The sequence below is a fragment of the Leptopilina heterotoma genome, unplaced genomic scaffold, assembly GCF_015476425.1.
Source record: "Leptopilina heterotoma isolate Lh14 unplaced genomic scaffold, ASM1547642v1 Lhet_92, whole genome shotgun sequence".
NCBI lineage: Eukaryota > Metazoa > Arthropoda > Insecta > Hymenoptera > Figitidae > Leptopilina > Leptopilina heterotoma.
The window spans coordinates 651,226-675,788 of record NW_025111199.1 but is presented as its reverse complement, the minus strand read 5'-3'; the positions used below and the strand labels follow the sequence as shown (position 1 = coordinate 675,788).

At 34.0% G+C, this 24,563-nt stretch overlaps 1 protein-coding gene across 1 annotated transcript in view; it reads right to left on the bottom strand.

The window, feature by feature from the left end:
• The window catches only part of LOC122512037 (four and a half LIM domains protein 2), a 279,184-nt gene that overhangs the window by 181,379 nt on the left and 73,242 nt on the right, over window positions 1-24,563 (bottom strand). The window contains exon 2 of the mRNA XM_043627648.1: window positions 18,189-18,701. Within this exon, the coding sequence (XP_043483583.1) occupies window positions 18,189-18,514 (326 nt within the window). The 5' untranslated portion in view covers window positions 18,515-18,701. The remainder of the gene's footprint in view (window positions 1-18,188; window positions 18,702-24,563) is intronic.

Here is a 24,563-nt window from a genome sequence, read left to right as displayed (position 1 = left end):
ATTATTAAAATTATGGATTTTTATTAAACACAATAAGATCTTACTAAATTGATTATTTATTGATAATTTAAATCAGTGATTGAACTCTTTGGTTTAGAGTTAGGTGTTTCTTTTAAGATAATTATTCCGATATGGTTGTCGGTAAATAATTATATTTTGAATTTAATTTTTGATCTGAAAAAATTAGCTGCGTGAACGACTGCACTCTTCGACTAGTGTATGGGCTTGATCTGAGAAAATAAGAAGCTTGTACGTCCAGGCTGTGTTGGCAAGGTGCATTGATAGGCTTAAGTCCCGCGATAGGCAGCTATGAACTGGGGTTCGAGTCCTCACAGATGCACAGTGCAGTCGTTAACGCAGCTTATTTTTTCAAATAAAAAATTAAATTTAAAATATAATTATTTACCGATAACCATATCGGAATAATTATCTTAAGAAGAGCACCTAACTCTAAGCCGAAGAGTTCAATCGACATTTAATAGATGTCACTAATTGCTGATATAGTCGAAATCTTTCATAATTATAATATTCACTATTTAACCAATTTCTTCTAAACAGGAAAATATACTAATTTAAATTATCAATAAATAATCAATTTAGTTGAAATATTTAATTTTTGAAAATTAATCATATTTCCAGCATCACATTCCACTTGATACCAATCTCTAAAACTTCAAAACCTTCTTATGCTGCTGTAGCTTCATTAATAATAATAGAAAATCAAATTGAAAATAAATTTTAATAGTACATTATGCAACAAGGGAGGTATGTCCGAGTTTATGTACCGAGCACAATATTGAAAAACAAGTCGTAGCACGAGCGACACAATTTTAGTTGTGAGAGACATGAGAAATTTAATTGTCGACTTGACTTGTTTGTGATAATTATTAAACGAATAATTGTCACATAACCTGAAAAATTGAAATTTAGTTTTGAGCCGTGCACGTGGTGAGAAATAATACGGAAGTCGGCCATTTTGTCCCTTGAGAATTGCTTTAGATAGCCATATTTATTTTCAAGGAAGAAGAAGCCCACTGCGCAGGTCAGACGACGATATCACCAGTTTGAATTCTTGCGCGCGAAATTTCTAAAGTGTTTATTTAAGAATATTCAACTTTTCGTGAGTGTAAAATTTTTTTTTAACTCGTTTAAAATTCTTTTTAAATTTTTGGAGTTTACGAATTATTATTTCGATAAAAAAAAAATTTTTCTGTAAATTTAATTTCTCTTTTATTATTGATAAAATTTTTTTTTGAAAATGAATAATTACACACAACGAGTTCTTGAGTTGTTCAGTTTCGACCAAGCTGAAGCAGCTTGGACGGCAATTCGGTCATTGTCACCAGGACAAGTTATTCGTGGTCTTGATAGACATATGGCGAGTATCGAAGGTACTATTTAAGTACTACGCGAGCGTTTGTTTTGTGCGGAAATGCGATTAGATTTAGCAGACGACGTTGACGTGCCATGGGAAGAAAATTTTGACGGAGGAAACTCGCAATTAATTTTTGACTGCGAAGCATTGCCAGAGATAACGACAGAATTTATGGCTAATGTTACCGAACGAAAGAAAACTGAAGGGGGGGTTAAAGTGACCAGCGCTCATGAATCATCCGTGATTAGTATAGACAATAGTGACAATATAGTGATCGCATCAAATACTACCCCGGTTACAGAGTCAATTCTGACTTTTTCTTTAGCTTCTTCCACCCCGATAATGACATTCGCGAGTATTGTCACAACATCGGTCGTTTCTACTTCTCCGTGCACCTACAGCAACGTAATGGTCCACACGACGTCATCTACGAATGTTCCGAGAATTTCGTCAGAACTTGCCCCTAATATGGCTAAATTACAACAATTCAGCCTATTATTAAATGACCCTGAATACCAAAAGTTTTTAGAGTGGAAAGCAATCCAGCGTAAATTAGTAGAACAGGAGTATTTAAATATGAGTTCCCCAATTAGGCCCTTTGAAAATTCCCAACCCGAACCGGTAATAAAAAGCATTCCAAAAAGGGAAGAAATTTCGAAAGAAATGATGTCGAAAAATCAGATTGTCGGGCGTGAGTCTAAACAAAAAGTAGGGAAAGACATAGAGCGTGTCCATACTAGCGAGAGAGGTTTACAAGGTCCAAAGGTGGGGGAAAATTCCCCTTACGCTTTCACATCATCGTACGATGAGGAGGAAGTACCAGCGTCCAACCGTACCTCACAACGCCGCAGGACCACGACAACAGAGAGACGACACAAAGTAATTAAAAGCCTGAGAGATTGGGAAATCAAATTTTTTGGAAATGGCAAACAAGATCCAGAAGAGTTCCTAAATCGAGTAGAGGACTGTCAGTTGTCAACGGCAATAACAGACGAAGAGTTATTGCATGCAATACCCAGCGTCTTGAAAAATAATGCGAGTAGTTGGTATCGCACCATTAGAGACGATGTTTTGACTTGGGAAGAATTTCGAGAGGCGTTCCAGCATGAATTTTCCAGCGAGAGTGATGACTTGGAAATTATGGAGGAACTCAGAAGTCGCACCCAAGCGAAAGGAGAGAAGATCACCACTTATTTGACTAATCTCAAAATTATTATGGGTCATCTTCAGAAACGACTTGCTCGTGATCTTCAATATCGGATCGCATATAATGGTCTCACTCCAGAATATCGTCGCATGTTAGTGAATTCTTAAACAAATTCACTTTCCCAAATGGAACGAGTCTTAAGAGAATTTAAGAAAGCGAAGGCGGCGGATCTTCGTTATTCACCCCCACTGCCAAAGGAGAAAATGAAATTTCCCACAGCAGCGGCCATTGTTTCTGGAAAAAGTGCCCAAGTGGAAGCGCTGAAAGAAGAACAAGCGGAAAGTGAATCAAGTTCCAGCGTCAAATCAACGAAAAGTGTAAAAAAGGGGGACAAGAAGAAAAAGAAGAGTAAAAAGAAAAATAAAGAAAACAGTGAAAAAGTGGACGCGATTAAAACATAAGCACCAGCGATGCCAAGTGCTTCGAATCCACAACAGCCTTCAGCACCAGCGTTCGCTCCTGTTATGATGGGAACGAATCAGACTTTACCTCAGCAACAGCAAAACCAGCCAGCGTTGAGAAATGGTCCGAACAATGGAGCAAATCCAAAGGGTTTTGTGGGAGCTTGCTTCCATTGTCAAGGTGTTGGCCACAAGGCTTCGGAGTGTCAGTTTCGTGAGTGTCATTTTTGCAAAGGACAAGGACACTATGCAAATCAGTGTCCTTTGAAGCAAAAATGTCAAGTTTGTGGTACAACGGGGAGTCGTGTTCGCGAATTGTCCTAATTGTATTCAATTAAGACAATATCAGATTGCTTTGGGAAACGAGCGTGCGGGGGGACAGAACTGTCCTGCTCCCCCCACCACTACACCGGGGCAACCAGCATGGACACCACGACCAACGTAAAGTTGGAGAAATTTTCGAGTGCAGATGTACCAGCGTGTAGAAGTCAGAGTGAAGGGGATTCACTCTCAGTGCAAGTAGGAGAGAAAGGTGTCTTGACAACCAGCGTACAGAGTGGAGGGGATCCACTCTCAGTCTCGAGCGAAGGTGTTTCGAAGAGAGAAACATGTATGAGTAAGGCGAGCTCACTCCCAAAGAAAGAGAAAGGAGAAGTGGAGAAGGAGAAATTGAGTGAGACGGACTTACTCACACCCAAGAGTAGAAGAGGAGAGGTGTTAGCCAGCGTACCGAATGGAGGGGATCCATTCAACTAATTTTTGTCAAGCGAAAGTAAAGGAGCAATTAGGAAAATAAAATTTAGTGAGATTTTCTCTGATTGTGAAAATAAGAGTGTTAGAAATTTAGCGAATAAATTGAGTTTAGAGAAAAAAGCGGATTGTGTCGAGAGTCGTTGGGGACAAAAATGTCTCTTACCTGATTTTGTGGTGAATGACTTACCGAACTCTGATCAATCGACGAGTAAAAATAAATTCGTCAACGATCAGACCGGTAATTCAATCCAAGGGGAGGAGGAAGCTGTTGTGAAAACAGCTGAGCCCACCGTGGATGACGAAGCTGTTGACGGAGCGAGGACTGAAAACAGATATTTCTTAAAATTAGTCATCGCTGATCAACCCTATCTAGCGTTATTTGATCCTGGGGCAATGATTTATTTATTTATTTAATTTAATTAGATCAAGTTCCTAGGGCTTGGAGCCCACTAAGGAACTGTGTACATAAATTTACAACTAAGTAAATATTTATACAATTCTTAAAATTATATAACAAAAATGTAGAACTTAAAACTAAAATATATATTAAAAGTAAATAACAATTCTAAAGCAATTATCACTTCTGACAAAAATGATTCAAAAATAAACAAAGTGAGAAAAAAAAACAATTACCAATAAGTAATGTCAAAAAACCCACTAGTTTTTTTAAACAAAAAATCGAAAAATGATCTCGGTGGTAGGCCCTAAACTAGCGGAGAAATTTAAATCGAAGCTTCAATCAACTGACACCATGATACAGAGTGCTATCGGTGGTTCCACAAATACTCTTGGAAAATTAAAATTGTGGTTAACCGTCGATGGTGTCTCTCAGCCATTCGAGTTGAGGGCGATCGATTCATTGACTCAGGAAGTGATTTTAGGAGTTGATTTCTGTCGAGCGTTCGACATGGACGTGCAACTTGGAAAGGGTTTGTGGAGAGTAAACAGCAAAGAGTGGCATGAGTTTGCCAAAAATATAAACCAGCGTAGTGACAGTGACATTTTTGCAGAGTGTGCAGGAATTTCAGAAATAACAAGTGATCAGCGTGAACAAATTCAAGACTTAGTCAAGAATTTGATAATACCACCGTCGAAAGAGCATGGTATGACAACGCTCACAGAACATCACATTGTTGTTTCTAATTCATCACCAGTCAAACAACGACCGAGAAGAATGGCTCCTGCAATTTTGGATTGGCTTATAAAGGAAATTAAAAGACTGTTGGACATGGGAATAATCGAGCGTTCAGCCAGCGAGTGGAGTAGAGCTCCAGTTGTTGCTCTGAAAAGCGATGGGTCTTATAGATTGTGCTTCGATTATAGGGATTTGAATAAAGTGACGATTCATGATTCTTATCCAATTCCCAGCATCGACTCTATACTCGATAAGCTTAGAAAGGCGCGTTTTATTTCGAAAATCGACCTTAAACTAGCGTATCACCAAGTTCCTTTGTTCCCTGAAAGTAAAAAGTTCACGGCATTTTCAATTCCCGGATTTGGACTTTTTCATTTCAAGCGTTTACCTTTCGGTTTAACCAACGGTCCGAGTACTTTCCAGCGTTTGATTGACTCGCTCTTTGGTCCAGAATTTGATCCTCACGTATTCGGATATTTGGACGACATTATCATTATCAGCAAAACCTTCGAAGATCACCTACATTGGTTAGAAGTAGTGTTAAAAAAATTGTCAGATGCAAAATTAGAGATCAATCCGGATAAATGTGAGTTCGGTTGTTCTCGAGTTGCATATTTAGGTTATGTTCTTGACAACAAAGGACTAAGAACTGACCCTGACAAGATTTTACCAGTGTTAAATTATCCAGCGCCAAGAAATGTTAAAGAGGTGAGAAGATTTCTTAGGATGGTAGGGTGGTATTCGAGGTTCATTGAGAAGGATAGTGAAATGAAGTTGCCACTTTTGAAACTTCTTAAAAAGAGCCAGCGTTGGGAGTGGGGTGAGGAACAAGAAAATGCGTTTAATCTCCTGAAATCAAAATTGACGTCAGCACCAGTGTTAGAACGCCCTGATTTCAGTAAACCATTTACTGTTCAGTGCGATGCAAGCAATTCAGCGTTAGGCGCAGTGCTCACGCAGGAGACCGAGGATGGAGAGCATCCTATCGCCTATGTGAGCCGAGTACTTACATCACACGAGAAAAATTACAGCGTCACTGAGAAGGAGTGTCTAGCGTTATTGTGGTCGGTGAAAAAGAAATTTCGTCCTTATTTGGAGGGTTCCAAATTTTGCGTAATTACGGACCACAGTGCTTTGAAATGGTTGCGTAATTTGAAGGAGCCCACTGGTCGTCTTGCGCGTTGGTCATTGGAACTCCAACAGTGGAATTTTGACGTGATTCATCGAAAGGGCACGCTGCATCAAGTTCCAGACACCATGGAGTTTCCAGCGAGCAAAAGCCAGTACAAACATCTCGTGGTCTTTCAAGATCTTTTCTCTCGTTGGGTAGAGTTGAAACCGATACGTTCAGCGAACGGCAAGACAATTGCCAAAGCGTTTGAGGAACTCATTCTTTTTCGGTGGGAAACTCCAGAGTTCCTTCTCACCGACAATGGAAAAGAGTTCGACAACCGTCACTTGAGGGAAACGCTGAAGGAGTGCGGAGTAAAACACATAACCACACCACCGTACCACCCTCAAGCGAACCCGGTGGAGAGGTCAAACCGAACGTTGACAACAATGATCTCAACTTTTATCGACTCGGATCATCGGAATTGGGATTTACACTTGCATGAATTGAGACATGCTATGAATACCGCCACACAAGCGTCAACAAAGGTATCACCAGCGTTTCTCAATTATGGTCGCCATCCAAAGCCAGTCAAGAGTCTTCGGCGAGTTGTAGAAAATCCAACTACAGTTGTGAGAATTGATCCAGCGTTGTGGACTGATCGTATGAAACGATTAGATGGACTTCGAGATATGGTTGCAAGAGTTGTCAATCAAGAGAAAACCAAACAAGCAGCGTATTACAATCGAGGAAGGAAAAATGTTTCATTTAATGTTGGAGACTTGGTGCTTTGGAGGACTCACAAATTGTCCAGCGGTATTCGTAAATTTGCAACGAAACTGGCTCTAAAATTCGAAGGTCCTTTCGAAATTGTTCAAATATTATCTCCTACCGTCTATGTGTTAGGCACAAATGATAATAGGCGAATTCCCAAGGTGCACGTCTCAGAACTAAAACGCTACATTCCAACCCGAAATGTTAACAAGGATTGAATTCTACATTGATCGAGTATTTTATTTAATTTTTGTTATAATTGATTTTTTTTGTCAGGTGACATTAATTTATTTTTCTTTTTCCAGCGTTACTAGCGTTAAATTAAATTATGAATTTGTAAAATATTGATTTTTTTTAAATTTCTTGTCTCCAGCGTTTGAGTTTTTGTTTATTGATGGGTGTATTTCAGATAATGTCGGGATCGGATAAAGAAACTCCAGCGAGATTCCGAGGACGAGGCTTTTCCGGATTTAGAGCCGATTCATCAGAACGTCGTCCAGGGGATCGTCATCGGTCAGGGGAAGAGGAGATCAGTCCGGAAGTAGTAACGGGAGCCAGCGAGGACTTAATCCAGTGGGAAGATGTCCCACATCGACCAACAATAACATCATTCCGGCACCATCGCAGCATGGCGGCCGTTGCTGGTCGAGGTCTTGCTCAACGTCCACTATCGCCGGCTAGAAGATTGGGAGAGAGCGAGCAGGAGTGGGAAAGTCGATTAGCAGTCGAGGAGTTGGAGAGGTATTTTCGAGGGGAAGGGCCAACGACATCGAGGGAACGAGAACGATTGCGGGATGAGCAATTTAAAGCCATACGAGATATTCGCACCAATGTTTTGTTTCCTGAAAATTATGTCAGCAAAAGGCAAACGCCTTCACCTGAGCGACCTCCCACTCCACCAGGACCTCCTAATCGTGAACCAAATGTGCCTTTGGAGCTAGCGAGCTTGATGTTGGATGTGGGTAAAAAACAAAAAAATGCCAAAGTTGAACTCCCGATTATTACAAGAGGAGTCATGTTTGGAGATTTAAAACCCATTCCCACCGATCCTCGTGTTGATCCCCCCCAAACTCATGTATTAGTTGTTGGCAGAAGGGACACCAGCGGAGCAAATGCCCAAACCCGTATAAAGGCTATTGCCGAAATTGTGGTAGACGGGGGGTAACGCTTACAACCTGCCCTCGTTGCTCGGAAAAATATAGTGCTGATTCGGTAAGCGCAATTACGAATTGTTTAGAGATGTTCGGATAAAAAAGGTGCAAGAGAAGAGGTCGTTTGCAACACCTGCTGAGGCCGACACTTCTACAGCGAGAAAATCGTCTCCACCAACCAGCGTGCTTAGAGAAGATCAAGAAGGACGGAAGCGACCATCATCAACTACTGTTGATTTACAATTAAAAAGGGATCGACAGGATTCTATTAAGGAGTTGAAGTTATTGCGGGAGGATCGGGAATATATAGATGAGCCAGTAAATATTTCAGTTGAAATTGAACAACTTCAAGGAGAAAGTTCAGATGACCAATTGGAAGGAGCCGTTGGTGGAGTTTTCGAACCACCACAACCTACGCCAGATGAGATCTGAGATCAAATCCAGCGTTTACCGACGACATCATTGCCAGTTCCAACTCCTGAAGCGATAAGACGGTTCACTTCAGTTCAGACAGTTCCTTGGGTTCCATTCAGTGCAACAGTACCACCACCAGCGTTACCATTAATGCCAACTACAGTCAATTGCTCTGTACTGCAGGTCAGTGATTTGTAAACCAGACTAGAGAACTGGCTCAAGCATTACGCGGTTTACCGGATGAGTTAATCATGATGGCTATGAGAGAATTCTTCGAGGCAAGACGTCGTTCAAACTATTGACTTCCGAAGTTTTAGTGAGAGTGTGGTGATTTAAATTATTTTTTTTTGCGTTATCCTATCATTATTTTTTTTGGTTATTGGAAAGAGAGAACATTTAAGTACATTTTTATTTTTTTTTGGTGTGATTTTGGGCGGTACTACGGGGTAGTACCGGCCAAGGGAGGGGATTTGTGACAAAGTGATTCGTCACTGGCACGAAATTAGTTTGGACACCTTAGTGCCCGTTATAGTCCCACCCCTGTGCAAAGAAAAGAAATGAGATTTCCGTCAAATATTGAAATTTGATTAATGTAAATTTAAGTTATCGTTTGGTTTGAAGTATGGTATTATAAAAAATTATTTATCTGAAATTTGATGGATTTTGAGTTTAGACTATAGTGTATTTTTTTTTGTTTCAATTATTTAGTTGTGTTTTGAGTCTATTTCCGTTGTAGCTCGCCACGTGCGTGTGGCAAGCAAGAAAAGCGACGATGTGAGTGAGTGCGTAGAACGCCGGTGTAGAGAGTAGACATATATGATTTGAAAATTGTATTGTGAGAGTATAGAGAGTAACGAACGGCGTGTATTTCGTTAGTAAAATTTTGAGAAATTCATTATTACGAACAATTCGCGTCTGTCGTTGACTTTGTATATTGAGTAAAGAGAGAGTTTGTGTAGTGTTAAGAAGACTAATTTTGTGTGTTGAGATACGAGAAGTGTTGTTCGTTTTTGAGAGAAGAGACTAATTTCGTTATTTGAAATTCTTTACTGTGAGATATGGATTGACGGAGTGAAATCTCAAATTTGAGAGTTTGTTTTTCATTTGAATTGAGAGTTTAATTTGTGTTTGCAAAGAAGTTGTAAAAGAGAGAGTGTAATAACTTTGATTGTCGTTGACTATATTGAACTGTAGTTATAGGATTGAGTGACCGTTATCAAACAATTTGAATAATCGAATTTTCTGCGAGAATTAAGTGAGATTTTCCAGCTAGTGTTTTACTAATAAATTGTTAAAATTTGGATTAACCAGCGTTTTATTTCAAGATTATATAACATTTAATGATATTTTAAATTCAGAAATTAAATATGTAATTCAAGCATGTTTAGATGGAATTGCTAAAGAATGGTGGAATTAAGTCAACCCAGTAACGCCCAAATGCACAATTTTTTGGACAAAAGTTTGACACTATATTTTAACATAAAAACTCAACAAAAAAAATTGCGCAATAGTAATTTCTTATTGGCCAAAAACCACTCTTTCGAATGGCGTTGAAAAATTTTTTATAAATTTATAAATAAACAAATTACATATGTTTTAAAAAAATTGGACAAGTGCGAGTTGTACTCGCACTGCAATGGCGGGTTCCGTACACAAATATTAAAACAATACTTGAAACATTTATCGGTAATTAGTAGAATTGAAATAAACAACTCGCACTTGTCCAATTTTTTTTATTTTTAGTTAAGAAATTAAAGTCAGAAAACAATCTCTCATTTATTCTCTTAAAATTTCAATCTTCCTTAAAATATTTAATGCCACGTGTTTAAACTAAAAAAAATTAAAATTTTTTTTTTTTGAAAAAAAAAATTAAAAAAAAAATTTTTTTTTTAAAAGTTTCTTAAATAAATTTTTTGTCGTCAGACTGTAATAATACACCAGGATACCAATTTCCAGCTCATTAGGTCAAATAATGTAAAAGTTAGGGAAAACAAATTTTTTTTTAAATTTTTTAGTTTTTCCTTGACAACGCTATGGCCATCATTACATATCAAGTTCTCTATATTTTTCCTGTAATATTCGAGTAAAAATACACCAGCATGCAAAATTTCAGTTCTCTATGTCGAATAGTTTAGAAGTTAAGGGGGGGGGGAATGGTCACTTTTTATGCATTTTTGGCCAAAAATCTTGTTATTTCCTTGACAACGCTATGCCCATCACGTCCAATCACATTCGCTATATTTTTCCTGTAATCTACGAGTGAAAATACATATCTGGACCAAATTTGAGCTCTTTAGGTCAAATAGTTTAGCCGCTAGGGGGGGACACGATTTGGCTACGGACAACAGAGTCTCACCAATAGGGTTCCGCCGATACACCGTAGGTGTACGGAACCCTAAAAAACATGAAATTTTTTGGTTTTTTTCAGTTTCTCCAATTTTAGTACAGGTATTCGTATTGGAACACATTTTAAAGTTCTAAATTAAGCGTCAAAAATATATTCCCTGTCACATAGGGGTATTCCAAAAAAAAATTTCAAAATGGAGGACACACAATGGCGTCTAAAGTGAATATTTAATTGCAATATCGTAGCCATGTAAACAAAATCGGAAAACTTAATAGATTTCTATAAAATTCGACAGCTAAGTGTTTTTGATGTTCCCGATCACGAAAACAAAGTCAGAGTTTAAAATTCAAAATGGCGGATCGAACATGGCGGATAAAATTCAATAGGGCGAATTTAATTGTTAAAAACTAATTGGATTCACTTAAAAATTGTTACTCGGGAGTTTTCAGGGTCGCTGATTACGAATCCAAAGTCAGATTTTGAAAATTTAAAAAGGCGGATCTAATATGGCGGATAAAATTCAATAGGGCAAATTTAATTGTTAAAAACTAATTGGATTTACCTGAAAATTGTTACTCGGGGGTTTTCAGGGTCGCTGATTACGAATCCAAAGTCAGATTTTGAAAATTTTAAATGGCGGATAAAATTCAATAGGGCAAATTTCATTCGTCGGCTTGGTGGAAAACTGTACCATTTCAAGAATTCGTTTTAAACTATACTATTTCAAAAGTTTGTTATAAAACATACCATTTCGATTATATCCGCCATATTGGATCCGATATTTTGAGTTTTCAAAATCTGACTTTGGAATCGTAATCAGCGACCCTGAAAACCCCGCGAGTAACAAATTGCAAGCGAATCCTCAGATTTTCAAAAAAAATTGTCCGCCATGTTGGATCCGACATTTTGAATTTTTAAACTCTGACTTTTTTTTCGTGATCAGGGACATTAAAAACACTTAGCTGTCAAATTTTAAAGAAATCTATCATTGTTTCCAATTTTGTTCACATGGCTACGATATTGCAAATAAAAATTCACTTTTGACGCCATTTTGTGTCAGCCATTTTGAAATTTTTTTTTCGGAATACCCCTATCTGATAGAGAATTTATTTTTTCATAACGCGTAGCTAAAAAGGGCACTTTTTTGCACCTTGTTATGAAAAATATATCGTTTGTAACTTGTGCGAGCAGTTGCCAATTTTTGAACGAACACTTGTTTTGGAACAAACTGTAGGCGAAGCCTCGCTTCGCCTACATTTACAACAACAGACGCTAATGAAAACAATAGCCAGCCAAAATGGTTAAAGTTAAGCCAACTAACACTCGCTTAGTTGATGCCCAAAACCATCGTCCTTTTTCCTTGCTCCGCCCACAGTTTTATTACAGAGTCTAGACATTTTGGAAAAACACTTTTAACCAGGAAGAAGAGAAAAGAGGAGGGAGAGAACAAAGGGAGAGAAGAGGCAGAAATTTTTTCAGTTCTTTGCTTGACGTCGTATAAAGCAGATTTGTCACAAAATTTAGAATTAAAAGTGAATTCTAATAAAACTTAAATTCAATAAAGGATTGTTTGATTTAAGTTACCGTTTCCTTTGTGTTTATTTTTACTTTTGTTCAACCTCCTTAGTACATTTATTAATAATAAAATTAATACAATTAATTTAATTTAATATTAACGGTTGAAAAGGCATTAGTAGAAGTGTAAATATAATTTTTTTTTAAATTTGATAAAATATTTTTTGAGTTATGGAGTTTCAAAATTTTGATTTTTTTGAAAATATCTTTTTTCAATTTAATATAATGATAAGTAAAATTAATCAAATTTAAAGTATGAATAGTGATTTTTAAAGGGGTTTTCACGGGCTATAAGCTGGTGATGAAAAAAAGTTGTTTTCTTTTAATTTGACCTTGAAATTCAAGGTCAAATTCTTAATTTCAATATATATTAAAATTGATTTTTTTATTTTTTTCTAACCTATCCCAATTGAAAACTTACCTTTTTCCTATGAGCCATGTAAAAATCAGAGTGGGACCAGGGAAATTTTTGAGCAAAATAATAATTTATCATTATTTTACATAGAAAATGATGATTTATAATTAATTTCTTCAAGAATTTTCATGGTCCCTCTCTGATTTTTACATAGCTCATAGAAAAGAAGGTAAGCTTTCGATTGGGATAGGTTAGAAAAAAATTAAAAAACATCGATTTTGAGATATATTGAAATTAAGAATTTGACCTTGAATTTCAAGGTCAAATTGAAAGAAAACAACTTTTTTTCATCACCAGCTTATATCCCGTGAAAATCCCTTTAAAAATCACTATTCATACTTTAAATTTGATTAATTTTACTTATCAATAGGGGAGAGTGGGGCAAAGCGGCCATAGTAACGGTTTTTTTACTCTTGTGACTAAACGAATCAACCGATTTTATTTTTCGAGGTCTTGTTTAAAAGATCATTTAATTGCGCAACTTTTTCCCAGAGACACTTATAATTTATCTTTTATTGTTTAGTTACTGTGTTAACTTTAAAAAAATTTGCAAACGGGCCGGTTTGCCTCACCCCCTGGGGTAAACTGGACTATTTGGTTTTTTATTTATAATATTAAATTTACATAATCTACAATAATAAAAAATCATGTAAACAAAGGTTGTAGTAATGAAAATAATAATACGAGATTGAATTTTAATTAAATAAATATTTAAAAAAAAAAAATAAAAATGTTTGTCATTATCAGAGAAACAATATTAAAGGGTTTAATTCTCATTGGAAGACAATTATTTTTCATTGTAAGTAAATATTTTAATGAAAGAAACATTTTATTAAAAAATAATTTTTATGAAACTTTAATTCAATAGAAATATCTTATGGCCGATTTGCCCCACCGAAAACGGTCCGGTTTGCCCCATAGGCCCATTTTGAAAATAAATGTTTGTCAAAAAAAACCCTTTGCAAATTCATCAAAGTTTTTGGTGGTAAATATTCCTGAGGTGTGTACCTTCAAAACCCAAGACCTAATATTTGGAAATATTACACGATTTCCTCGGAATTTCCTTAAGAAAAATTCGTAAAAGTGTAGAAAAAAACTAAAAAAAACTTTTGCTCCCTTCGTCGCTCAAACGCAAGCTAAAACTGTCAGATTGACTCAAAAATATAAGGTATACTAAACATGGTTGTTTTAAATTTGTAAATAACACTTTTTCCAATTTCGCTATTTCGGAGATATTGACCCCTGACTGGTTTACCCACCGGGCCGGTTTGCCCTACTCTCCCTATATTAAATTGTAAAAAAGATATTTTCAAAAAAATTAAAATTTTGAAACTCCATAACTCAAAAAATATTGTATCAAATTCAAAAAAAATTTATATTTACACTTCTACTAATAATAGTAACATTTTAGCAAAGTTTAGAGAAAATTCATTTTTTGACCTGGACAGTTGAGGAATTTTGCCCCATATGTATTTTAGCACTAGAGCCCAAAAATTTCTCTATAACAAATTTTTTCGTTTAAGGGGATCCCACTTATCGACATTGCAGATATAAAATGGTTAAAAATCTGCAACGACCGTTTCTTGGAAAATATTAGCTAAGTGGAAAAATTATTTTGTTTTGTTGTTTTTAAGAAAAGGTCGTTGCAGTTTGGGCTCTTGGAAACTGCCCATATTTAATTTTCTAACAATGTATTTTTTTAATAATTACAACAAATAAAATACTCATCCTATGTATTTATAATAAAAAATGACTTTCCAAAATTTATAGATCATAATATCTTATATTTTTCAAGAAACGGTCGTTGCAGATTTTTAACCATTTTTGATCTGCATTGTCGATATGTGGGATCCCCTTAAGGAAAAATATAAACTTATCCTAATAGATGTGCATCGACAAGTACAATTTTCACAACGTTAATAATTTATGTAAAATATCATTTAGACTTTCACTGTTTCAATTTCTGCTGCTGATCACTTGATGTTTAGTTGAAAGAGCTTGTCCTAATTTTAAAAATAGAAAAATTTTATAAATTGAAATGTTATTTTCTAAGTTCAACATGAATTTCAAAAATGCTGAGGATAAAAATTAATTAAATTTTCCTAACAATTAAATTCATTTCACTGACTAGTAAGATCGTAAACTTCGTTGAAGTTCATATCTGTTTTCAACGTCTAAGGTGCTTCAGACACAAATTCTTAAAGCTTAAAGTTTTCGAGTACTTCTGCATAATTTGAAGAACATAAAGACTGAATCCATTTCAAATCAGGCAGGTCGACTAACTTCAAGTTATAGATTTAGCTGTTCAAATGTGCGTAACTTCTCTGAATTTATCTTTTTTGAAAAATAAAAAAATACGTATCTCTTTATTTTTCATGTACAATAACATATTTTAGCGACATCTAAATCTGTAACTTGAAGTAAGTCGACCTGTCTGATTTGAAATGGATTCAGTCTAGAATTAAATTTAAAATAAATTTCTTACAACATTATTATATTACAAGTAAGAAAATATTGTAAAAGAAATGTCTATTTTAGGAAATCTGAAGGGATGTGAAAATAACGCCCAAAAGTCGTCTTTGAGACGTATTTTAGGAACCCTGAATGATTCTTTCAGGGATCCTATTAGATATTCTGCATAGAATCCGTTGCAGGATATTGGATCAAGGATACCGTACGGTTACAGAGCAGGAACATTAGCTATCAATGATTTATTTATTTTTTAATATCACCGTCCGACACGATTTTTCACACATAAAAAAATCAAACATTTTCGAAAACTAGGACCAAAAAAAAAAACCCGTGTCTGGACGTTTTGCTGGATCAAGTCGTTTGTGGCTTCTGGGGGTGAAAACAACCCTTAAATGAAAAGTGACAAGTTATATTTTAAAAATAGATTCAATTATCCTAAGACTCGTTACTCAAGGGTTTTTGGGGTCGCTGATCACGAATCCGATGTCAGTTTTTCAAAATTCAAAATGGCGGATCCAATATGGCGGCTGTCAAAATAAAAAATTGATCGTATTCGCTTGAAACTTGTTACTTGGGGGTTTTTGGGGTCGCTGATTACAAATCTGATGTCAGTTTTTCATAATTCAAAATGACGGATCCAATATGTCGGACAACTTAAAAAAATGATTTAATTTGCCTAAAACTCGTTGCTTGGGGGTTTTTGAGGTCGCTGATTACAAATCTCATGTCAGTTTTTCAAAATTTAAAATGGCGGATTTAATATGACTGACAACTTTTTTAAAAATAGATTCAATTTTCCTGAAACTCGTTACTCAGGAGTTTTTTGGGGTCGTTGATTACGTATTTTAAGTCAGATTTAAAAAATTCAAAATGGCAAAAAACTAAAAAGAATTACACAATTAAATCTTCCAGTTTCATTCTAGACCTGTAATCAGCATTTCGAACCTACATTTTGAATTTTGAAAATCTTACTTAAGATTCGTAATCAGCGATTCCAAAAACCCCCCGAGTAACAAGTTTCAGAGAAATTGAATCTATTTTTAAAAATGTTGACAGCCATATTGGATCCATCATTTAAAGTTTTAAAAAACCGACATCGGATTCGTGATCAGCGACCCCAAAAACCCCCAAGTAACAAGTTTCAAGAGAATCCGATCAATTTTTTATTTTGACAGCCGCCATTTTGGATCCGCCATATTGAATTTTGAAAAACTGACATCGTATTTGTGATCAGCGACCCCAAAAACCCCCGAGTAACGAGTTTTAGACAAATTTAATCTATTTTTAAAATATAACTTGTCATTTTTCATTTAAGGGTTGTTTTCACCCCCAGAAGCCACAAACGACTTGATCCAGCAAAACGTCCAGACACGGGTATTTTTTTGGTCCTAGTTTCCGAAAATGTTTGATTTTTTTGTGTGTGAAAAGAAAAGTTAAATTTTGTAGGACGGTGTATTCTGCGCAGTAGTTTTCGATTAGTTTTTTTAATGCGTAGTACATTTTTATGTGCAGTAGTGATCTAGGAGTCTTACATATTAAAATGTAAAGTATGTGTATGTCAAATGTTACTTAGCATCATAAAATAGTACTTTGGAGGTATAAGTATTGATTACGCTAAATTCATTCAAACGGAAGTTTGGATCCGTCTTTAATTAACCCAATACTTCTTATTTTAAACTACATTGGAACATCAATCCAAAGTAAAAACTCAAAAGATCTCTTTCAGTTTTGCTGAGAGTTTCTTTATTGAAAAGTACAATCGAAATATTTTATTTTTGAGTTTCAATCAGCGAGAATAATTAAAGTTACTAGGATTGCGACTGATAAAATACTAACATTGATAGCTATTGTTCCTGCACTGGAACTTTTATGGAATCCTTGTTCTAATATCCTTCAACGGATCCTGGCAGGATCCTATGTAGTATAATGTAAAGGATGCCTTCAGGATCCTGTATAGGATTTTTCAGCTGCGCGTCTATTCGACGTCTTTTGTAGCAGACATAAAATGTCTTGTAGACATCTCATAGTTCTCATGATGATGTCTCAAAGACATTACTATCATTTTTTCCGGATGTTCGTGGACAAAAGGGACGTCTATTAGACGTCCCTGTAACCAGTAGGTAGAGTAGGGGAGAGTGGGGTAAACCGGACCCCTCTCAATATTTCTGAAATGGCGAAATTGGAAAAAGTGTTGTTTACAAATTTAAAACAACCATGTTTAGTACACCTTATTTTTTCAATCTGACAGTTTTAGCTTGCGTTTGTGCGACGAAGGGAGCAAAAGTTTTTTTTTAGTTTTTTTCTACACTTTTACGAATTTTTTCTTAAGGAAATTCTGATGAAATCGTGTAATGTTTGCAAATCTAAGTCTTAGGTTTTGAAGATACACACCTCAGAAATATTTATCACCAAAAACTTTGATGAATTTGCAAAGCGTTTCTTTTTGACAAATATTTATTCTCACAATTAGCCTGTGGGGCAAACCAGACCGTTTTCGGTGGGGCAAACCGGCCATAGGATATTTCCATTAAATTAAAGTTTCATAAAAATTATTTTTAAATAAAATGTTTCTTTCATTAAAATATTTACTTACAATGAAAAATAATTGTCTTGCAATGAGAATTGGACTCTTTAATATTGTTTCTCTGATAATGACAAACATTTTTATTTTTTTTTTGTATTTAAAAAAATATTTATTTAATTAAAATTCAATCCCGTATTATGATTTTCATTACTACAACCATTGTTTACATGATTCTTTATGTTTTTTATTATTGTAGATTATGTAAATGCAATATTAAAAATAAGAAACCCCAAGGGTTAAGATAAAGTATAGGTGTCTCTGGGAAAAAGTTGCGCAATTAAATGGTCTTTCAAACAAGCCATCGAAAAATGAAATCGGTTGATTTGTTTAGTCACAAGAGTCAAGAAACCGTTAGGGGGGTCCAGTTTGCCCCACTCTCCCCTATTATGAAAAAAATTATATTAATATTTGAATACGAGGTACTGAAAAAATAAATGTTATTAGTCTTTTCTCGAATGATTATAAATTAATTACCTTACTATCAGCTCAAAGAGTTCAAACTGATCAAAAACTTTGCAGTATAAATGCAGCACCCTTAAACAAGCGAATTTTATTCCACGCCAAGGTGCAAGACTAAAATCCAAACCATTTACTAAAGGACATTCTTTAAATGACAGACTTCTTCTCACATCAGCTCCACATATTGTTGAAAACCTATTTTTTTTGTCAACAGTCGGATAACGGTGCCTGTTCCGACAAACATGTGACTTTAATGAACTACCACCGAATTTAGATTCACTTCCTGTTAAAGTAGAATACTTATTTTTTCGATCTAGAGATGCACTTTTTCTCGTAGACATTTTTTTTTGTAGTAAGATATCTTTCACAATCTTGTAGATCAATGAAGTTTATATCCTGTTTCATAAGAATGAATCTTTTATTCTGATCATTTTCTAGTTCATCTTTCGGTAGTATTATATATGAAATATTGACATCTGTTTCTAAGTCAGTAATATTTCTTTCTTTTAAACTCATAATGAATCATTCCTGCAAAGATATATTGCTTTATTAAAATTATACACATTTATATATATATATATATATATATATATATATATATATATATATATATATATATATATATATATAGGAAATTATTTTAAGACTATCTTTTCTATTTTCCTGACCCAACCAACCACGTTTGGCCTTTTTAGAGCATGAAAGTCAAAAAAACCCAGAATAGTGTTGATCTATTTCCATATAATTTAGGGAGTTTTCGAGGTCCGTGCAGAGGGCGTTGTAATTATAAGTGTAACCATTTCTAACTATTTTTCTACAAATATACACACAGCGCTCTCAGCACGCTCCTCATAAACACCCTATTTCCTAATAAACCAATACTACAAAGTTTGTCATATTTTATTTTTTCACATTCTAATAAAATTTCGTATATTTTATATATAAGAAATATATTATATAAATATAATATATATTTTAAACCCATTAAGGATTAGACGGACGAAAAATTACAATTGACTTTGAGGACCTCGTTTTTTTAAATGCATATAAAAAATTGGCCCATAACACTTTTAATGTAAAATTTACTCATCTTTCAGATTCTGCTGTTAAAATTTGTTTATACCAAATTGTTAAAAAGTTATAAACAATTTTTCCTGAAAAAAATTTTATTTCAGACGTATTTTCACCGGAAAAAAGCAGGTAGATACTTTCAAAAGCTCAAAATATCGTGTCCATGAACCCTCAGGTACATAACCTTGAATCGACCAATTATATTTTCAAAATGGCGGGCGCTAATATGTCGGCTAAAACTAAAAAAATGGTTCACACATGAAACAGTGCTCCAGCTTTTTTAAGTCACTGAAATCGACTGAAATTTTAAACTCTTCCATATTTTTTTAAAATTGCAGAACAAAAATTGTAACTTAAATATGTGTGTTACATCCTGTAAATTCGAACCTATGTTTTCAGCTCAGTATTCACATTTTATTTTCTCTTTCTCTCTCTTCTTTTCTCTTTTCAATTTTTCCTTTTTTTATATACAATAATATATTTGAAGAAGCGAATTCTTGAGACTGGATAAATTTATGAGCGATAAAGTTTTTCTTGTAACAGCGGCAAAATCTTAATCCCTAAAATAAATATTTTCAAGTTTTCCAATCTTGTTAAATAGAAATAATCGTAAACTTTATAACATCATAAATTTACTCAATCCCAAAAATCAACACTCTAGACCCTTTTTTAAATAGCTATATTGCATATATAGCATATATATATTGCATATATATATATGGGTAATTCCATACGAAAAAGCAAATGACTGTGTCCACTCGTGGTTTAAAGCAATTGCAATCTTAAATAGCTCAAAATTTAGCATTTTTTACGTAGAATCGATTGCCGATGGGCTATTTTTGGCATTTTCAAAATGGCGACCACCAGAGCCAAATATATGACATAAATTTAAAAAAAATGTTAATCTTCAAAAACTCTAACATTTTGTGATGTAAATTATTTACAACTGCTAATTTTCAAATTTCTGTATTCCCTGAATTCAAATTTGGAGTAATTTGTGATCTGAACCCCAAAATTTAAAATGGCAGATCCAAAATGGCGGACTAATTTTTTAAATTCTATAAATTCAATTAAACTAGGCTGAATGTTGTTACTCGGGGGTTTTTGGAGTCGCTGAATACGAATCCAAGGTCAGAATTTGAAAATTCAAAATGACGGATCCAATATGGCAGAAGATTTTCTTTTAAATTGTTGAAATCAGCTGAATATTGTTACTCAGGGGTTTTTGGGGTCGCTAAATACGAATCCAAGGTCAAAATTTAAAAATTCAAAATGGCGGATCCAATATGGCGGAAGATTTTTTTTAAATTGTTGAAATCAGCTGAATATTGTTACTCGCAGGTTTTAGGGGTCGCTGAATACGAATCCAAGGTCAAAATTTAAAGATTTAAAATAGCGGATCTAATATCGCTGAAGATTTTCTTTTAAATTGTTGAAATCAGCTGAATATTGTTACTCGGGAGGTTTTCACGGTCGATTAATACGAATCCAAAGACAGAATCAAAGAAAAGTACTAAAATGGACTGATTGAAACTTATTTTACTTCTCTTTCTGAAAGAAGAGTCCTAAAAAGGACTGATTGAAAATTATTTGACTTCTCTTTGTGAAAGAAGAGTCCTAAAAAGGACTGATTGAGACTTATTTTACTTCTCTTTGTGAAAGAAGAGTCCTAAAAAGGACTGATTGAAAATTATTTTACTTCTCTTTGTGAAAGAAGGGTCCTAAAAAGGACTGATTGAGACTTATTTTACTTCTCTTTGTGAAAGAAGAGTCCTAAAAAGGACTGATTGAAATTGATATTAAATTAATATTTAAAGCTGACGCACTCTTTAGCACTGGAATATGCTCTTATTTCGAGTTCTGTATCTGACACAGGAACAAAAGCGTGTTTTTTTGGATTTGTGGAACTGCTGGTGCATTTTTGAAACGTGAATTTAATCGCTTTTTAATTGTTTCGTGATGTTTAGCATCGTAATAAAAAAAATGATGTTTTTAATATTATTCCTTGCCCAATCATAAAGCTGGTGAGGTGTTAAAATACTGTTGAGCGATGATGCTTGGAGACTTGCTCTTCGTGCTTGAATTTTCAAAGCAGCTCCTATTCCATCATGAGGGCCTTTTCCATAGGCAGTTACATGAAAGTGCCACTCAGCTTTTATTCCAAAATCTGTATGATGCTTCATAAGATCGATCATGTTATATTTATTTTTAAAATGCTGATTATCTCTATCAGAGACATAGAAAATTTTGTTTACTTGATAAGATTTTTTAATATGTTCAGTTATGGAAGAATTGGAGATGTAGACAGCAACTGAATCATGACTTAAGCAATCTGAAAGAATGATAACATTTTCGTGGCATAATTCTCCATCTTTACAATAATAATAAACTACTGTGTATACAGTAGTTTGATTATTGTTGTAGTGGAATGCTTGAGCTGCATCTTGCACAAGAAAGGCATAATTTTTAGAAAAATCGTATAAAACGAAAAATTCTCCATCTTTCAGTGTACTTTTCAGTTCGTTGAAATATGCCGTTTGTTTTTTATCTATGAAATTGTGCGGTTTTAGCTTCTCTAAATTACTACCAAGTTCTATAAGAAAATCTTCTCTGCTCGATGATTTCGTCTGCATAGTTGCTCTATCAGTTGTGCACCATAAGCTGTACTTAATTTCAGGAACGTCACAACCTTGTAAAAGATCAAGCAGATAAGTTTTCAATTTTTCTGTTCCAGCACATGATTTACAATTATTATAATGACAAATATCTTTTGGTTCTTCACAAAGCAGAAAATGCAGGCAGTCATGGTATGTTTGAAAAGGGAATTTGGCATCTTCGGTTAATTTTGGTAAGTTTATTGCATTAAGCATAAGCTTACAATTTTGGTGCAAAACACACACGCATACAACATGACTACCGCCTTCTCCAGCTAAAATACAATTACCTGGTCGTAATTCGTAAAATTTTGATATCCCGATCTTTATGTGAAGGGTGGCATGACAAAAGGGGTCAAGCAACAATTTTTCGAAATTGAGATTTTTTCATAAAAAAATCAAGTAAATTCATTTGCACAGTTCTGTAAAAGTATTTTTTTGTAAATTGTTTTTTAAACTCGTTTTTAAAAAAAATAAGAATGAAAAATAGCCTAAATTTTTACTTGCAATGCAATTCGGTTAAAAACAAAAGAAATGAATATCATTATGAATAGGTTAATATGGTTAAAAATATTGCTTTCTTTTTGATATAATTTAATATATATTAAATTTCGCTGAATTTTTTTTGTCTATTTAGAAATAGTTTTATTCTTTACCTAATTTTCAATAATTTAAATATTATCCTTCTGTTAATTTTTAAATATTCCTGTTTGTAGTTTGCTTTTGAAAATTTATGTACTGTTTACTTTCAAAAGTTAACATTTAATTAACAATTTTCTTGAAAACAAATAGTTTTTTTTAAGCAAACTTTTTTGCATTCAATTCGTTAATTCAATATTAAAAAACTAATTTTTTAGTTTTTCTTTAAACTGTATATTTTTTTAACAATTAATTTTATAAGAAAATATGCACATTTGACGTAACCCCAAAATGGTCCACTTTTACTTATTTTTCTCTCTAATATGTAGGTTTATCTTCATAAATTGTATTTCTACTGGTAAAGCGAAATAATATCTCTAAACTGTTTTTTTAGATCTTTCTTTAATGATCAGAAAATTTTTTAAATGTGTTATTTTCGATTCCTGTAAAAACATGAAATTGTTGCTTGACCCCTTTTGTCATGCCATCCTTAATGTCTTTATTTTCTTGTCGAAATTTTGTGTGCAATACTCCTAAATTGAATAATATTAATCTCTTTTGTTTTAGAATTTTTCTCCCATTAACCACTATTGATTTTTTATTTTTCATTCCAGGAAGTATTCTACTATTGCATTGTCGTCGTTTTCATAAAAATCTAGTACCTTATTTATATGTGCTTCTGGCACTGCATTTCCAACTTTCAGTGTAGGTCTCGAAAGAGAGCCGTACAATTTTATCAAATCTTTTGCTGTTCTAACAGATTAAGTACTCTTATTAAATTCCATATAAATTCGTTCAATTGTCCAATTTGATGGTAAAACCGTTAATATCGCAATTCTATCGGGATCATATAATGGAAGTGATTGAAATTTTTTTTTCAAACCTTCCAAAATGTCTAATAAATCATTTTCTGCAGAAAAATTGGTTGAATTTTGAACGGTAGGTTCATTATTATCGTTACTTGAGTTTTCTGTACTCATAGAATTAATTGAATCACAATTTTTACTGGAACTGACAGATTCGTCGTTAAAATCGGAATTCGATAGTCTTCTGCATTTACAACATATCAGCGAATCGTCAGAAAATGTTGGAAATTTGTTTATTAAGGTTTTAGAAAATTTCCTCAAACTCTTACCTCTATGTCCTTCTAAATTTAAAGGATTAATACACCTATCTTTTTTACAATAATCCTATCTTAAGTGTCCATCATTGAAAGAGAAAAAAAGTCCTAAAAAGGACAGATTAATATTTATTTCAGAATTTTTGCCTCTTAAGAGTTTCCGAAAATTGTTGAGATTTTAGAACAAAAATAAAAAAAGGGAAGACGAAAAAAGGAATGAAGATAAGAAAAAAAGAAAACAAATTGAAAAGGAACTAAGTAGGATTCATAAAACCTAGGAGTAAATCGGAAATATATGATTTGATTGGATTATATCTGACTGTATGAACAAGTAGTCTTGAGTATGGTGATATCTACACGATAGAAAGCGTAGGCAGTTAGAAATGTAGTAAATAGTCGATTCCTCTCTTGGTGCTCTGTGGATCGATGTGGAGGGAGGATGTTAAATAGTGGGGTCAAATAGTTCGCTGATTGGCTCAAACTGTCACGTGAGAATTGCACACATCCTGATACTGAGATGCCAACGACCGTCACTAAACGTAACTGCGCTTGCGCTGCAAACCATCTATTAATGGTAGAATAAAGCGCGTCTATTAAAAAAGCTTTACGGTATATATTATAACTATTAAAATATTAAGAAAACAAATATTTTTTTTTTCTTCCAATACAATATTATATAAAATTTTAAAAATTAATAATAATAATTAAATAAAAATATGATTTAAAATTTTCGAAATTAATAATGATTATTAATAATTTCTCAAATATATAATAATATATTGATAGAAAAAAATGATTTGAAATGTATTCTTTAAGATGTATTATAATTACAATATATGTATAGCGTTTTAAACAGTCGCGCTTTATTCTACCATTAAGAGAACGTTTGCAGCGCAAGCGTAGTTG